Raw genomic sequence first — 13,725 nt, forward strand, 5'->3', positions numbered from 1 at the left:
CATCACTGTCTTTCCTTGTAGGTGTTCCTGAAAGGCTTTCAGTGCTTTGAACACCGCTAGTAGTTCCAGCAGGTTTATATGCTTGGATGCTAAGCTCGGAGTCCAAACTCCGTGGGCCGTCTGATGGGATAGGTGAGCCCCCCATCCTGTAAGGGATGCGTCTGTGGTTAGAGTGGCTTCCACTGCGGGTGTGGCAAAGGTTTTCCCTAATAACAGGTTTTCTTTTGTCCACCACCGTAGCGAGAGAACCAAGGCCTGCGAGACCACCACTAGATCGTCCCATTGTCCGCTGGCCTGACACCACTGGCTGTAGAGCCACTCTTGCATTGGGCGCATGCGCAGGCGCGCGTGAGGTACCAAATAAATACATGACGCCATCATCCCTAGCAAGCGCATTGCTTTGCGTACCGTCACCTCTCGGCCTGCTACATAATGGGGAATTTGAAACAGCATGTTTTGGACCCTCTCGTTGGAGGGGAATACGAGGCCGTCCTTTGTTCGAATTAGAGCCCCTAGGAATTGTTTGGTTTGGCTGGGGTCTAAGCTGGACTTCTTTTCGTTGATGGAGAAGCGGACAAAAGGTCTACGGTCTTTTGGGTATTGGAGAAGCATGTTTCGTAAGAATCCCCTGTTATGAGCCAGTCGTCGAGGTAAGGGTATACCGGGATGGATAATCTGCGCAGGTGGGCCGCTGCCACTGCCAGTACTTTCGTGAATACCCTTGGTGCAGATGCTATCCCGAAGGGTAGTACTCTGAACTGGTAGTGTTTGTCCTCTATTTTGAACCTGAGGTATTTTCTGTGCGATGTCAACATTAAAATATGAAAGTATGCATCTTTCATGTCCAGTGTTGTCATGTAATCCCCTTGTGATAACAGTGGGATTACCTCCTGTAAGGTCACCATACGAAACTTTTGGGGTTTGACAAATATGTTCGCTGGGCGCAGATCTAATACAGGGCGCATGGTTAAGTCCTTTTTGGGTACAAGGAAGTACACTGAATAAATACCTTCTGTTACCTGTGATAGGGGGACGGGCTCTATAGCTTCTTTCTTCAGTAGTTCTTCCACCTCTTGAAGAAGAATGGAGAGGTGTTGCGGTGTCATGCGTCGGTTCCGTGGGGGTTTGTACTTCGGGGAACCGTTGAACTCGATGCAGTATCCGTGGGCTATGTGGATAATACCCAACGGTCTGACGTGATTCCCTCCCATGCTGAAAGGAACGATGTTAGCCGGCCCCCGACCGGTGATGCATGGGAGGGGACCCGAATTTTCGGGTCATTTGCTGGTATTGGGCGTGGAACCTCTGGGGCTGGAGCCACGACCTCTTCCTTTGCCACAGCGTTGGCCTCTTTGACTGAACTGGGTGGTACCCTGGTTAGTGGGCCAGTTGGAGCCAGAGTAATATTGTTGTTGTTGGTTCTGCTGCTGTCTTTGGCCACGAAAGGAGCGTTTATTACCATAGCCTCGCCTGTTAGGGGGCCTAGAAATTTGATCAAGAGTCTTGATGGTATCAAACTCTTTTTTAGCATGTTCTAGGGCCTCATCTACTGCTTTCCCAAACAGATGCGTCTGTTCAATGGGTTTATTTATGAGGGAGGCTTGGGTTTCGGGCTTAAAACCTGAATTGCGTAGCCAAACGTGGCGCTTGAGAAGTATTCCCTGCACTAGGGAGCGGCCAGCCGTCTCAGCGGCATCTAGGGAGTTTTTAACGATGCCCTGGTTTACCAGTGTGCCCTCTGATATTATAGCTAGCAGGCGAGAGCGCAGAGGTTCAGGTGCTTCCTCTGCTTCGCTGCGCAGCTTGTTCCACTGTGCATCTGCGTAGCTAGCTAAAAGTGAGTTGTTATTAGCAATTCTAGTAGAGAAGGCGGCGGAGGTCGTGATTCTCTTCCCCAGTGCGTAGAGTTTTTTGCCTTCTTTGTCTGGAGGTGCTTCACTAGTGGATAGTGGCACCCCTGCTCTTTTTCTTGTGTTGGTAACCACAAGGGAGTCCGGAATAGAGTGTCCTCTGATGTATAAAGGGTCAGAGGATGAAGGGCTGAAGAGCTTTTCTATTCCAGGGTTGACCCCTCTTACTAAAGCTGGGTTAGTAAGGGAAGGAGAAATTCTTCTTTTAATAGAAGCCAGAAGTTGAATAGATTGGCTAACAGGGGCTTTTTCTTTGATGACTTTTTCTACAAAGTCAATGTCTGGAAGAGTTTCCCCTGTATCAATCTCAAAATGCGCTGCTGCCTTGCGCAATAGTGCATTGAGGGAAGGTTGGTCATCTATGGGAGAGGAGTTCCCATGTGAATCCTTGAGAGGAGAAGGGAGAAAGGCATCAGGGTCTGAATGTACTGATGGGGATTGCCAAGGCTGCACTGACGGTGAATGCCAGGGCTGCGAGGTAGCTGTATCCTCTTCAAACCCTGTAGCAGTGGTGTAAGGATCTTCTTCGAACCCCTCTTCCTCAAGTTCTACCTCTTCTTCTCCACCCAAACACTCCTCATCTTCTTGGAGGTATTGCTCCTCCTCAGTGAGGTCAACCAGCCTAGGAATCTTGACTCTAGGGTCATCCTGTGGCCATTCTCTTTGTCTTTTGTGAGTGGGTGGGTCTTGGTTTCCTAGAAACCTTTCCATTTTCTCCATGCAAGAATGGAGTCTTTCAAGGGTCTCATGGGGTACCCCTGAATAGTCTAGAGGGGGGAAATTAGTGTTTTCGCCTTCGAATCGTTTCGAACGCTCCCACAACATCGACGAGAGGTTCCCGTCTCCTTCTGAAAAGCCTTCAGGTAGTTCGGAAGCGTCCTTTGGAGAAAGGGGGAGTTCCTGGCTACTTTTATGTTTTTTCGACGCGGTATTCGACGTTTGTTTCGTCGTCCGCGTACGTTTGTCTTCGGCGACAATTCTCGCTAGGCTCTCGACCACGATTTTGTCCGTCGAGGGATCTGGTGTCGATGTTGTGTGCGTTGCGCGTTGTACCTCGACGGTCGCTCTATGGAGCGTTGCGTCGGATGTTTTTGGGGTAGCGCCCGTGTTAGATGGAAACCCAATCGCTGGTCGCGGCTGCGTTTGCGGGTAGGGCTTGTGACCTTTACGGTCTGCGGTAGACGCCGGAGTGCCCTGCGTCCCCTTCGGCGCTGATGGATCCTTCGTTCTCGACGAAGAAGAGCCGTGGGTAGTGTGTTTAGCCTTATGGGGTTTGTGTGCGACCTTGTCGCCGGGGTGTTCATCCCCATAAGCAGGGCGTGAGCCGAGCCCGTCGGGGCCGGGGACGGACGACGAGGAGCGGGAGCGCTCCTTCTGGGGGTTCATGACTTCCGTAACGGACGTCGAGTTATCGCACTCCTCGTCACTTTCAGTAACAGCGGCAGCGGGTGAGGAAACTGACTTCGACATCGCGTAGTCCGCCCACCTCTTAACCCTACGTTCTTTAAGAGTCCTGGGTTTTAAGAGCTTGCAGGCTGCGCAGCTGTTCTCTATGTGATCGAGGGGTAAGCAACGATTACAGAGCTTGTGCTTATCTTTCCAAGTATATTTGCCCCTGCAGCGTGGGCAAAACTTAAATGGTGTCCTCTCCATAGCTGAGGCAATAATAGCTGGCGATAACAACCCCAAGGGAAAGAAAGGGGAGAAAGAAAGACATTCTCAAAGAGAAGAGACAAAGTTCTAACCCCCACTCTCCCTACTGTAAGTTGGCCGTCGAGGCCTGGCCACGTGTTCGGCAGCGCCGAAGGATCTCCTCCGCTCTTCCTCTCCGTCGAAAATCAGTTCGGCGGAGAAACAGCTTCACAGCTAACGTCGAGGGGGAGGGATCGTTATCAGTATATTAAGTTATGACAAAAGGACCGAGGTCCGTGGCAAGTATAGCAATGTCTCTCTAGGAGCTCCGCGAAAGGCGACCAGAAACTGGGTGGAAAAAAACAATCTGAGGGACCTCGACGAGTGAGGGATTGTGGGTACAACGCACGTCACTATAGGGATAGTGTTACAGACACGCCTTGTCGACGTCCCCTTTTCGACTACGAAAAACAAAATGCAGTACTCCGCAGTGACCACTGGATGTCGGACCTATGCACAGCATGTGATTCTAAGCAGATTAACAAACATGAGAAATATATATATATACACACACACACACACACAGATGTAACCTGCGCTAATTTATGTAAGATACATAATGGATATGTATATGTCTTTATCCACAGTTTGTTAAAGGAACAAGTTACTTACCTGTAACTGTTGTTCTCCAGCATGGGTCTGGCATGGATTCACATGCTCATGAATATTCCCCGTCGTCAGGCCGGGAATCCTCGGTATAGAAAAAAATCAGTATCAGTTTCGTTTCTGATCTGTCTTTCTTAGTAGTAACCAATCACTGGTCTCTGGGTCATACTGCCCCCAGCCAATGACTGCCCTCTCCCTAAGCCCCGCCTCTGGCAGCCATCCTCAGATTTGGTAGCACGTAAAGTGGCAGTATGACCTAGTGAAGAGCCGCAGAGGGGTAGACGGGAGGGTTCGCATGTGAATCCATGCCAGACCCATGCTGGAGAACAACAGTTACAGGTAAGTAACTTGTCCTTCTCCAGCATGGGGTCTGGCATGGATTCACATGCTCATGAATAAGAGAATACATAGCAGTACAAACATGCACAACTACGGGAGGTGGCAACAGGCTCAACATTATGCAATACAACAACTCCACATTAAGCATCTCTTACCTCCTCACCAGGCTCACCTTAAGCGAACAGGTTGCGCAGCACTGCTTGGCCGACCCTGGACTCCTCCCTGGAGTCCCGATCGACGCAGTAGAATCTTGTGAAGGTGTGCGTAGACCTCCACGTAGCAGCCCTCCAGATGTCCAGCAGGGGCACACCAGACAGGAACGCCGTAGTAGCAGCGATCGCTCTGGTCGAATGGGCTCTCGGACGGCCGGGCAGCGGTCGGTTTGCCAACCGGTGACAGCGCATGATGCAGCCGGAGAGCCATCTGGAAATGGAAGTCTTCGAGAGAGCCTTCCCTTGATTCAGTCCCAAAGTTCACAAACAGCTGTGATGTCTTCCGAAAACTCTTCGTGCGGTCCACGTAGAACTTCAGCGCTCTAGCTACGTCCAGCGAGTGCAGAGCCCTTTCAGCCGGCGACGAAGGAGGCGGGAAGAAAACTGGCAACGCCAAGGGTTCGTTGAGGTGGAATTCCGACGGCACCTTGAGCATGAAGGAGGGGTGCGTCCTCAGCACCACCCTTGTGTCGTGAAACGTCAAGTATGGCGGCTTGCAAGATAGGGCCTGGGTCTCTCCCACCCGTCGTGCGGAGGTGATGGCCACGAGAAACGCTGTCTTCCACGACAGAAACTTCAACGGTGCCAAATGCATAGGCTCAAATGGGGGCCTCATGAGTCTGGTCAGCACCACGTTGAGCTCCCACGCCGGGGCAGGGGCCTTCACCGGCAGGAATGATCAGAACAATCCTTTCATAAATTCCTTCACCAGTCGATGAGACCACAAGGACGCCCGTCCCATAGTTCTGGTGTATCGTGAGATGGCGGCCAGATGTATCTTGATGGAAGCGTGAGCTAGTCCAGCCTTGGCCAATGACAGTAGGTACGGCAATACTTGAGGGGCCGTAATCCGCAGAGGGTTAATCTTCTGTGCACGGCACCAGACAGAGAACCTCTTCCATTTATGTCAGTAGCACTTGAGAGTTGAGGACGCCCTGGCCTTTGCAAGAACCTCTCTGCAGTCGGCCGGGATGTCGTACCCTCCAAACTCTAGTGCTGCAGGAGCCAGGCCTGCAAGTTCAGCGACTCCGGGTTGTGGTGAAGAATGGCGCCTCCTTCTCTGTAGAGAAGATCTGCATCCGTCGGCAGCTTGACTGGTGTGGACGTTGACAAGTCCAGAAGGTCCGGGAACCAGATCTGTCTCGGCCACGCCGGTGCGACGAGGATCATCCTGCACCAGGACCTCTTGAGCTGGTTGATGAGCTGGAGCAGCGGAGGGAACGCATAAAGAAATAGGCCGTCCCAGGGGAACGAGAAAGCATCGCCCATGCTCCTCGGCTGGGGGAACCTGCTGGCGAACCTCCGGCACTTGGAGTTCGTCGCCGTCGCGAAGAGATCGATCTGGGGTTCGCCCCATTGTTGGAAGAGTCGATCTACTTGATCCTGGCGTAGTTCCCACTCATGGCGCGAGCGCAGCTCTCTGCTGAGTGAGTCAGCGATCGTGTGTTTTATTCCTGCCAGATGAAGAGGCACCAGAAACATCCCTTGGGCGATGGCCCAATTCCACAGATCCTGGGCTTAGGGCAGGGGATCCGGTTCTGCCCTGCTTCCGGATGTAGAACATCGTGGTGGTGTTGTCGGTGAAGATCCTCACCACCTTTCCCTTGAGGGACGGAAGAAAAGACCTGAGGGCCCAGAACACTGCGCGGAGCTCCAAGATGTTGATGTGGAGTGACTTCTCCTCCAGGAGCCAAAGGCCTCTCGCGTGAAGATCTCCGGAGTGCGCTCCCCAACCTTCCAGGGAGGCGTCCTTCATCACCATCACCTGTTGAGCTGGGAAAGTCCGTGCCCGCTGCCAGATGAGAGCGGGTACCCCACCACCGGATCGCCTGACAGAACGTCTCGTTGAGAGGGTTCCTGTCCTCGAAGCTGCCCGTCGACTGGACCCAGCGGGCATCGAGGAACTCTTGTAAGGGGCGCATCCAAAGCCTGCAAAGGCGCACCAGATAAATGCAGGAGGACATCATCCCGAGGAGGAACTTGATAGATCTTACCCTGGCCATGTCCGTGGCCAGCAGACGCTGCACCTTGCCCAGAATGGTCCTGGTCCTTTCCTCCGACGGCGAGGCCAGCCGCGCCACTGTGTCGAGCATGGCTCCCAGAAACAGGGCGACTTGCGACGGAACCAGGTGGGATTTTGGAAAGTTGATGGAGAATCCCAGGTCCGTGAGCAGCTGGACGGTCTTCGCAGTGTGCTCCATGGCGAGCTCCCTTGTCCTTGCCTGGATGAGCCAGTCGTCCAGGTAGGGGTAGACTTGGATCCCCTGTAGGCGCAGCCGCGCCGCCACCGGTGCGAGGCACTTGGTGAACACCCTGGGTGCCGACTTCAATCCGAACGGGAGGGCCTTGAACTGGTAGTGCCGCCCTTGGACCACGAACCTGAGGAACTTTCGGTGTCCTTTTAGAATGGGGATGTGGAAGTACACATCCTCCAAGTCCAACGATGACAGGAAATCCCCCTCCTCCAGCTGTCCCAGCACGTGCTGGAGGGTGGCCATCCGGAACTTCTGTGCCTTAATGTACTTGTTCAGTCGTCGCAGGTCCAGAATGGGGCGCCATTCTCCGGTCGTCTTTTTTACGAGGAAGTACCTTGAGTAAACTCCAGAGCCCCGAAGCCTCTTTGGGACGAGCTCGATGGCACCCTTCTTGAGCATCGCCCTTACTTCCAACAGTAGTTGAGGGACGTGATTTTCCTTCCTGGCCACGGGTGGAATGCGAGGGCACCACTTCTGAAACTTGATGGCGTGCCCTTGGGCCAGGGCGTCCAACGGTCGGTGGAGATGGACTCCCACACGCTGACGAACCTCGCCAGCCGGCCTCCCACCGGGGTGCTTCGGCGGGGGCCCGACCCCACGGTCGGTTCAATCTTGTTTGGAGGCCGCCTTGCCTCCTTGACCTCCCGGTCGACGACGGGCACCACCCGACTTGCTGCGTCCGCTGTAGGCTTCCTGGGACGAAAATCTTGCCGCTTGGCGGTATGTGGAGGAGCCACTGCCGGATCCCTTGGAGGCACCTTGTCTGCCTCCGGAGCTCCGAAAGGACGGCCGTCGCTGTTGGAGCACTCCCAGAGCCCGGGCAGTCTCTGTGTCTGTCTTGATGGCCTGAAGGGACTCAACCGCCTTCCCGAACAGGTTGTTCCCGTCGAAGGGCATGTCCAAAACCATGGTTTGTACGTCCCGGCGGAAATCCGTCACCTTGAGTCATCCTCGTGGTCTCAGGCAAACGCCGTTGCCCAACTGACGGAAACCGGTGTCGGCGATGTCCGTTGCCACCGTGATGGCGTGGTCCGAAGCAATCTCACCTTCCTGTAGGATTTCAAGGGCCTCAGCCCTTTTGGCGCCCGGAAGGAAGTCCAACAGAGGGGCGATTTTGAACCACAGCTCCCTGTCGTAGCGGGCTACGATAGCCAGGGCGTTGGCCGCCTTGATAGTCGTCGCTGCGGATGAGATGACCCGTCGTCCCATCATGTCCAGCTTCCTGCCCTCGCGGGCCGGCGGGGAAGTTGATGTCGAGGCCGATGCCCCCCCCCAGCTTTCTTGTTTGCCGCCGCCGAGACGACCGAATCTGGGGTAGGTTGTGCTAAAGGCACAAGGGGGCAGTGTCGGGGACCCGGTACTTCTTCTCGTACCGGTCCCTCTTTGCCGGTGCCATAGCAGGGTTCTTGAGGAGGGCGAGCCCCTCATCCCAGATGTCATCAAGAAGTGGTACGGTGAGGACCGTCTTCCTTTTAGCCTCGCACTGTTGGTAAAGGAACCCTTCCTTCTTCTCTTCTGGGCAGAGCTGGAAGAGCTCGGATGCCCTGGAAATCATGGCATGAAAGGATCCAATCTCGCCGGGCGGGGACGCCCGAGCAGGGGGCAATGGGGGACACGTCCCGTCGTCGCCTCTGTCATCTGTACCTGTTGTAGCCGTGTCCGTGCCTGTATCATCTCCGTGGGTAGTAGACCGGGGGGAAGGCAGAGCAGGCCGCAGAGGTGGGAGAGGTGGCGTAGGATGCGTCGTCCTCCTCTTATGCGGTGGACTTTCCGAAGGTCCTGGCTCCGGTTCCCCCGTCGGGTCTGGCTCAGGTACCTCCATCGGTGGGAGGGGCAACCTTGTCCTTATCTCCGAGCATAAGGACTGAATCGCTTACAAAATGGCCGCCGAAGTGTCCTGCGGCGTCGGAAACGACGGGCGCGAGGGCTCTTGAGGAACCTCATCGGCGACACCGTCGCTCTCGTCCTCGTCGGGATCCCTCCCGATGGGCTGGGCCCTCTTTCACGACTTCGATGAGCTCTTCTTCAGAGGTCGTGTCCGTATCCACGATGGCCACCTGCCCCACCCCCACCTTTTCCAACGAGGACTTCGTGGGGGTCTTCTCAATGGGCCTGAAAGATGACTCCCTCCGCGATGGCAGGGAGACTCTGGGTCCTGAGGTCGCCTCCACTGGCGTAGCCTCCACAGACTGAGCCAGGGCCACTGCGACATCCTCAATCGAGGTATTAGCAGGGTGAATTAAGGCCATCGTCACCTTCTGTACGCCTGGGGCCTTTACCTTGGGGGGAGGGTCCGAGCCTCGCTCCCCCTCTGCCGGAGATCGACCGGGGCCTCTCCAGAAGCTTTGCCGGGTTCTTGGACTTCCTCTTACCCGAGCCAGAGCATTGGCTCGTGGTTGATGGCGCCGGGGAGGATGCGCCCTGTCTGGCAGCCAAGGAGCCCGACCGTTCGGCGCTCCCGGTGCCCGCGGACTCGCAGTGCTTGGCCTTTTGTTGGACCCCCGTCGCCGGGGCGCCCTCACAGGACTTAGAAGACCGCTCTGACTTCTTTTTCTTCTTCTCGCCTGACGGGCTCTTCCCTTCCAGCATGTTGGCGAGACGGAGGTGGCGATCCTTCATGGTCCGCTCCGACATGTTCCCACAAAACGCACAGTCCTTCTCCGTGTGTGTCTTGTCCCCATGGAGACAGTAGAGGCATAACGAATGCTCGTCCTCCTTGAAAACATTCTGAAGCTGGCATCCAGGGCAGGTCCTGAACAGCTTCCCGGGCGTCGAGCTTCCTTTCTCCTGGGCCATGTCCGGGGTAGGACTCGGAACTTCTGGAATCCTCCAAAAGCGCAACTCGATGAAATCTTCACCCTTGAGGGGCGTAGAAAACTCTGAAACGGATCCCCGTTGATCGGATGTAGAAATGGTGGAGCTTAAGGCTCTATTTAACCGAAAAATGAGAAAAATCTCCTGAAAAAGCACGAAAATGCAGCAAAAGCTTGAGAGCTAAGCACGAGGACTCCCAACACTTGAACATGCGGAAAAAATCTGAGGATGGCTGCCAGAGGCGGGGCCTAGGGAGAGGGCAGTCACTGGCTGGGGCAGTATGACCCAGAGACCAGTGATTGGTTACAACTAAGAAAGACAGATCAGAAACAAAACTGATACTGATTTTTCTCTATACCGAGGATTCCCGGCCTGGCGACGGGGAATATTCATGAGCATGTGAATCCATGCCAGAACCCATGCTGGAGAAAAGAAATTACGGTATCATAAAAGAAAGTGCAGGTAGCTTGATTGACATGTGACATCCCAGTGATTGGCAGGGAACTTGATATTTATTGGCAAGCACTCACTGCTCATTGACAGGGCCCCAGTTATTCATTGGCAGTGATCATGTTTCTGATAGGCACATGTAATGATTTCGGGGGAGAATTTGCTACTGGTTGATTGGCAGGGCACCTGCTCATTGTTTGCATATCACTTGCTATCGATTGCAATGGTCCACACCGCTGACGGGTGAGCACATGCAATTGATATGCAGGGCTCGTGGTGATGATTAGTAGGGGATTTGCTGTTCAAGAGCATATTAATTGATTAGCAATGGGGTAGGACATTGACAGGTGGGGAAATACAATTGTTACTTACTGTGGATGTTCTTTGAGACCACCTACCTGTTTCTGCTCAAACATTTTCTTGCAATTTAAGGGGTCTGAAAAAGAAAACAAGTGAACATCAACCATTACAAGTACTTTGATTATGTCTCTAACACACAGGACACAACCATCTAACAAGGGGTAACATTCAGTAAACAAGATAAAAGAAGATCTGGAGCCCATCAACGAACAAGCAATAACAAAGTACCTAACATGGGGATACATATACCCCACATGCAACATTGTAATAAGGTTTAAGTTACTTACCTGCAACTATTGTTCTCCAGTGTGGGTCTGGCATGGATTCACATGCTCATCAATATTCCCAGTCAGGCTGGGAATCCTCAGTAAAAGAAAAACGTTCACTTTCTCCTCTAAACCAATCACCGTCCTCTGGGTTATAATGCCCTCATCGAATGACAGTACTCTCAGTAAGCCCCTCCCGCCTGGCAGCCATCTTCAGATTTGGTTAGCACGTAAAGTGGCAATATGACCAAGAAGAGCTGCAGAGGGGATGGAGGAAGGGATCGCATGTTAATCCATGCCGGACCCATGCTGGAGAACAACCGTTGCATGTAAGTAACTTAAACCTTGTAGAGCATGGGGTCTGGCATGGATTCACATGCTCATGAATAACGAGTGCATAGCAGTCCAACATTATACAACCACAGGAGGCGGCAAGGCGCAACAGAAGCAATTAATTCTTACCTCCGGTACAATCTCACCTCAAGCAAACAGGTTGCGTAGCACTGCTTGGCCGACTTTGGACTCCTCCGCGGAATCCCTGTCTACAAAGTAGAACTTCTTGAAGGTGTGTGTGGATCTCCACGTAGCAGCCCTGCAGATGTCCACCAGGGGCACACCAGAAGGGAACGCCATTATCACAGCGATCGCTGTGGTGGAATGGGCTCTGACGGCCAGGCAGCGGTCAGATTGCCAACCAATGACAGTGCGTGATGCAGCCGGAGAGCCACCTTGAAATGGAAACCTTGGACAAGGCCTTCCCATGGTTCACAGGATCAAAGTTCACAAACAGTTGTGAGATCTTCCGAAAAAACTTCGTGCAGGTCATACAGACTTCAGGGCATGAGCAATGTCCAGCGAGTGCATGGCCCTTTTCCGCTGGAGACGAAGGTATCAGAAAAAAAACGGGTCACGCCAAAGGCTCGTTGAGATGGAATTCCAAAGGAACCTTTGGCATGAAAGAGGGGTGTGTACGCAGCACCACCCTCTATTTGTGGAAAGTCAGGTATGGTTGCTTGCAGGATAGGGCCTGGATTTCACCTACCTTCTGGTAGAGGTGATGGTTACAAGCAAAGCCGTTTTCCACCACAGGAACTTGAGAGGGGCCTGATGCATTGGCTCGAAGGGGGCCCTCCATCAGCCTTGTCAGCACCACGCTGAGTTCCCACGCCGGGGTAGGCGCCTTCACCAGCAGGAAAGATAAAAAAAAGTCTTTGAGAAATTCCTTAGAGTTGGTGGGACCAAAGCAACAATCTACCCGGAGACCTGGTGTAGCAGGAGATAGCCGCCAGATGTGCCTTGATAGAGGCATGCGCCAGTCCGGCCTTGGCCGAGGATAGAAGGATCTGCGGGCCATGACTGTGAGAGGGGTAATCTTCTGAGACCGGCACCACGTAGCGAAGCGCTTCCACTTGTGACGGTAGCACTTAAAAGTTGATGATGCCCTGGCCTTGGCGAGGACCTCCCTGCAGTCCGCGGGCACCAAGCCCTCCGGTTCAGCGATCCTGGGTCGTGTTGAAGGATTGCGCCTCCTTCTCTGGTGAGAAGATCCAGAACCACTGGCAGCTTGACCGGGGGCACCACAGACAGGCTTAGAAGGTCAGGATACCAAATCTGCCTTGGCCACACCGGGACAATTAGTATCATCTTGCATGGACACAGAGTGTGCTGATAACTCATAGCAGGAGAGGGAATGGAGGAAACTCATCCCCCAGGCTCCCTGGCTGGTGAAAACTCCTGGCACTTGGAGTTTACTGCTGTCGCGAACAGATCCACCTGAGGCCTGCGCCATTTGATTGATAGGTGGTCCACCTGATCCTCACGAAGCTCCCACTCGTGGCAGGAGCACAGTTGCCTGCTGGGGGAGTCTGCGATGGTGCTCTTGACTCCTTCCAGGTGGAGTGGGACAATGAACATTCCTTGTCTGACGGCGCAGCACCACAAGTCCTGCGGCTCCTTGGAAAGAGCCAGGGAGCGAGTGCCCCCCCTGCTTCCTTGTGTAGAACATGCTGGCAGTGTTTTCCGTGAAGATCCCCACCACCTTGGCTTTCAGAGACAGAATGAACAACTTGAGGGCCCAGAACACTGCCCATAGCTCCAGGATGTTGATATGAAGATCCATCTCCTCCGGCATCCACAGGCCTCTGGCGGGCAGACGTCTGGTGTGCGCTCCCCATCCTTCCAGGGAGATGTCCGTGGCAACCGACTCCTGGTATGGGAGTTCTGAAATCCCGTGCCTTGGGCGATGTTGGAGCGGACACCCCACCATCCTATCGCCTGATGGAACTCGTCATTGAGAGATCTTGTCCGTGAAGCTTCCGGAACACCTGTATCCAAGCGAGTGTCCAGGAATTCCTGAAGGGGTCGCATTTGCAGCCTGCAGAGCTGGATGAGGTAGATGCAGGACAACATGTCCAGTAACAACTTGTTGGCCTGTACCGTGGCTGTCTTAGTCGACGACAGTCGTTGCACCTTTCCTTGAATGGCTGCTACCCTCTCCTTCAAGGGCAATGCCAGGCAAGATACTGTATTGAGTCTGGCGCCTAGGAGCAGCGCATTTTGTTATGGCTTTAAGCAGGACTTTGGATAGTTGATAGAGAATCCCAGAACCGTCAGTAGCTGGGCGGTCGTCTCAGTCTGTCCGTCGGCCAGCTCCCGCGAGCGGACGCGAATCAGCCAGTCATCCAGTTACAGGTATACGTGTATGCCCTGCAGATGCAGATGGGCCGCCACTGGTGGCAGGCATTTCGTGAACACTCTGGGGGCAGACTTCAAACCGAAAGGTAGAGCCTTGAACTGGTAGCGCAGCCCCTGTAACTCAAAG

The 13,725-nt window shown here is 53.9% G+C and overlaps 1 protein-coding gene across 4 annotated transcripts in view; it reads right to left on the reverse strand.

Moving 5' to 3' along the window:
* Positions 1 to 13,725, reverse strand: part of CD40 (CD40 molecule) — a 345,834-nt gene that overhangs the window by 33,761 nt on the left and 298,348 nt on the right. For all 4 annotated transcript variants that reach the window (XR_011304313.1, XM_069651362.1, XM_069651361.1 and 1 more), the window contains one exon: positions 10,677 to 10,714. Coding sequence is in view for 3 of the 4 variants with exons in the window: in XM_069651362.1 (XP_069507463.1) it covers positions 10,677 to 10,714 (38 nt within the window). In the remaining variant the exon portion in view is untranslated. The remainder of the gene's footprint in view (positions 1 to 10,676; positions 10,715 to 13,725) is intronic.

The sequence above is a fragment of the Ambystoma mexicanum genome, chromosome 3p (genome assembly GCF_040938575.1).
Source record: "Ambystoma mexicanum isolate Mex_15411 chromosome 3p, UKY_AmexF1_1, whole genome shotgun sequence".
In the NCBI taxonomy this organism is placed as follows: Eukaryota; Metazoa; Chordata; class Amphibia; order Caudata; family Ambystomatidae; genus Ambystoma; species Ambystoma mexicanum.